Here is a 4,176-nt window from a genome sequence, read left to right on the forward strand (position 1 = left end):
ATAGTCAACTCCTCATCTCCAGTTCCCATTCTCCTGTGTTTGCAACTTTACATTTCTCCTGAAAACAATGTCAGTAAGAAGATTTCTCATCCTCCTCTTCTTTACAATCCTTCGTCTCTTCACAATCTCCTCCTGGCTCTCTCCTTTCAATATTTACTTGTCAATAGTAATTCTTGCAAACGGCCTTTCATTCACATACCATTACTTGAATTACGGTGGCTTTTCAACCTCCTGGAAACCATATCATAGGGAGAGGTGGTGGAAGCTTTGGCTGCGGAGCATGTGGGCCACGATTGGCGAGAAGGATGTGGCGGTTTTGACAGACAATAACTTCAGCGATTTCGTTGGCAGAAATCAGTATGTGATGTTGAATTTCTATGAGCATAGGTGCGAATGGTGTTGGAAGCTGGCACCGGAATATGCTGCGGCTGCTACCATGTTGAAGGGTAAGGCCGTTCTTGCAAAAATCGATTCCAAAGAGACAAAGTTGGCGATGAAGTTCAAGGTTACTGGATGGCCCACTTTATACTTATTGATCGGTGGAGCTCACAAGGTTCTTTATGACTCTAAGAATCGGACCAGGTGAGTTTTGGGTTCTTTTAGGGCATGTTTGTTTTAACTGTCGAATACAACCGATAATTGTTAGCCGATAGTTGTTACTGTTAACTAATAGTAATAGCTGATAGCTGATGATAACTGATTTATGTTAAGTGTTTGATAAAACTATATTTAGCTGTTGCTGTTGATATGTGAAATGACTAATAAGGGTATATATTATTAAATTTATTTTATTATTGAAATAAATATAAAATTATAAGTTTATTATATTATGTTATTTATTTTATTATTAAATTAAATATATAATTATTAAATTAATATATTATATCATGACATAAAAATATTACATATTTCCGAGGATTTAATCCAAAATCGTTTAGAATGGAGAACGAGAATCCATATAGCCGACCCCAAAATTTTAGGATAAAGGCTTAGTTGAGTTGAGTATTATATCATTTATTATATTATTAAAATAAATATATAATTATTAATCTATTATATTATATTATTTATTTTATTATTGAAATAAGAAAATAATTAAATTTTTTTTAAAAATAATTAAATAATTTTAAAAATATAGATAAAATAATAAAGTAATTATTATTATTGATAAAGAAAAACTTATAATTAATTTTAAGTTTTCATATATAAATAAATATTTTATATTTTATGTTATTAATTAAAAAATATTTTAACTAAGTTGAATTTGTTAATTAAAATGTTATAATTATAAATAAAAAATATGAAAGTATTAATAATATTAATTTTTGAGTTAAATAAAAAAGGATAATATGGTCAAAATAAAAAATAAAATCAAATCAGCTATTAGCTGATGATAAACTGTTTTAAAAATAGAGTTGATACAAACTGCAGCTGATGGGTACCATATCAGTTACTCCATCAGCTTTATTTTTTAAAACTTATCAAATATTCTAATTCACCTATTTGGGTGTCTATCAGCTATCAGCTGCACCAAACAGGTAAATCAAACACCCTCTTAATACATAAGTTTGGTAATCAAATAAAAGTTGAACAGAAAAATGAATTAAGAACTTATTTCATTACATTACATTTAATAGCATTGCAACAATTTCTGTATTTATTTTACTGTGCAAAGATGAAAATATGATTATATTTTCACTGTAGGGATGCTATTGCTAATTGGGTGAATCAGATAATGAACATCACTGTTCAAAATGTCACAACAAATGAGGAGGCAGAACGAATATTATCACAAGCAATAAAATCTGTGACGGTTTTGGGATTGCTGGACACTTTAGAGGTATTTTAGTTCCCATTTTCATGATACTTTTCCTGTACACATATGGAATATCTTCTTCCAATTTCTTTTCCAGGCGGTACTCAGACAGGTAATTCAAACACGAAAGCTAGGGGCCTTTTTTCCAAATGGGGAAATGAAGAAATATTTTATCAAATGGGGATGACTAAAAACTTAATTACTTGGAGGGGTGAAATATTGTTGAGGTGGCATTTTTGCAAAATTGTATGGTATTTTAAATAGCATTTTCATGCAGGATGCTAGTATAAATAGTATTTCACACAGTGACTGAGAATGTATAGAAGGTGAGGCCCCCAGGTGCATAGTAGCACCCACTAATTTGGGGCGCTAATCATAATAGCATCCACCAAATTGGGTCGCTACTATGATTAGCACCCACCAATTGGGGCGCTAAGCAACATCTTAAAAATCACAAAATGGTCCTCCATCACTATATCTTAAATTACAAAATGGTCCTCCAGCACCCATACATTGAAAATTACAAAATGGTCCTCTAATGAAAAATTACAAAATGGTCCTCCATCACTCATAACTTGAAATTGTAACTAGTCCCATATCTTGAAAATTACAAAATGATCCTCCAGTGGAGAATTATAAAATGATCCTCCAATGCAAAATTACAAAATGATCCTTCAATGGTGGGGCAGTAAATTAGAAAATGGTCCTCCAATACAAAATGCCTTAGGTTGAATTACAAATTGAACCTGTTAAATACAACTCAACAAGCCTTTCATAATTAACACGTTTTAGTGTACACTTTCTGGAAAAACTGAAAATTAAGGTATGTAATTATCTTTTACGCAAATTCATTGCACTATATTATAATATTTAGTGAAGAGTTATTGGATTTTTTAGGCACACATTAATAGTTTTGACATAACATTTGGTGTTTAGAATTTAGGATAGATAATTTACAATAACATTAGTTATAATTTGATATGAGTCTTCCTCACTTTGGCTAAACCACCAAGGAAGCTCAAGCTCAGGGACCTTCCTCAAAACCAAGAATCACCAACCTGCACCTTTAACCTTTCACCAACTTGGATGAACAATTAAAAATAACAAGGATGACAACCAAAGATTCAAGACCTTCCCCCAACTTGGAGAGACAATCTTGAACATAAGATAAAACCTAGAAAATTGGTTAATTTTGCAAGGAGTTTGATAACTAGTTCTAAGAAGAACTATAGAAGAAGGCTTAGAAGCTCTTCATTCTCACACAATAGTGGACAGAAAACTAAAATTCATTCTTGCTTTTGAAACAGAAAATACAAGTCTTTTTAAAAGGCCATAGGTTTAGCCAATGTAAAATAAGGACCAAGGGATATGTCCTAACTATGAATAATAAACTTGCACACCTAAATAAGGAATATTAATTCAAACAAATGAGGAAAAGTCTATTTTCAATTCAGAAAATGCAGCTGGGTCAGATTTGACTCCTTTTCAGCTTCACCAAAAATAGAATTCTAACTTTTTCCTTATTTGGGCTCTAGGTTAGACAAAAGATTAAACCAGCCTTCCTTTGCTCTTTAGACCAAACCATGCACATCCTAGGTAGGTAGAACATGTTCCAAGTGTGTGAAGAAGCTCTCCCACATCTGATTTAACTCCCTTGAACCGAACTAATCCCATGCCCTAAGTGTGGTTCGGCCACCTGCACCAAAATAGCTTCTTTGCTTCAATTATCTTCAAGGCTAAAATCATCCATCAAATTAAGCGTAGCCAAGTACTTGGACAGTAATCCTTGTAGTTTTTTTGCCATTGACCAAGTGAGAGGTCCTTGGTATGGTATGGCTATAACCGGCTCCTCATCATCCTCTCCCTCTTTGAATGAATTCATCCTCGAATTTTCATTATTGATATAGAAAGGAGCAAGATCAATCACATTAAATATAGTACTTACACCATACTCACCTGAAAGATTGATCTTGTATGCATTGTCATTAATCCTCTCTAGCACTTTAAAAGGTCCATTACTCCTGGGCTGAAGTTTTGATTTCTTTTGTGTAGGAAACCTCTCCTTCCTCAAATGGATCCATACAAGATCACTTGGTTGGAACACCGTCTTCTTCCTTCCCTTGTTAGCTTAGGCCACCCTTCTCTCATTCACCTTCTCTATTTATTGCTTTGTTTTTTGATGTAATTGCTTCACCATTTCAGCTTTCTTTTTACCATCCAAACTAACAAGTTCATAGTTAGCAAAGGCAACAAATCTAATGGAGTTAGTGGATTAAAGCCATAAACAAGCTCAAAGGGTGAAAAACCAGTAGATGAATGTATGGACCTGTTATATGCAAATTCTATGAATGTTATGCATT

General features: G+C 32.9%; 1 protein-coding gene across 1 annotated transcript; it reads left to right on the forward strand.

Annotated features, from left to right (window-relative positions):
- LOC131182150 (protein disulfide isomerase-like 1-3) lies at positions 1–3,943 on the forward strand. The gene is made up of 4 exons (XM_058150801.1): positions 1–582; positions 1,705–1,840; positions 1,914–1,928; positions 3,869–3,943. The coding sequence occupies exons 1-4, from the start codon at positions 68–70 to the stop codon at positions 3,941–3,943; spliced, it is 741 nt and encodes a 246-aa protein (XP_058006784.1). The 5' UTR covers positions 1–67.
- The last annotated feature ends 233 nt before the right edge of the window (positions 3,944–4,176 follow it).

The sequence above is a fragment of the Hevea brasiliensis genome, chromosome 8 (genome assembly GCF_030052815.1).
Source record: "Hevea brasiliensis isolate MT/VB/25A 57/8 chromosome 8, ASM3005281v1, whole genome shotgun sequence".
Lineage (NCBI taxonomy): Eukaryota > Viridiplantae > Streptophyta > Magnoliopsida > Malpighiales > Euphorbiaceae > Hevea > Hevea brasiliensis.

Excerpts from the sequence above, each read along its gene's own strand:
- LOC131182150 (XM_058150801.1), top strand. The coding sequence starts at position 68 with ATGTCAGTAAGAAGATTTCTCATCCTCCTCTTCTTTACAATCCTTCGT. Across the intron at positions 583-1,704 it reads GACTCTAAGAATCGGACCAG|GGATGCTATTGCTAATTGGG; the intron begins GTGAGTTTTGGG and ends TTTTCACTGTAG.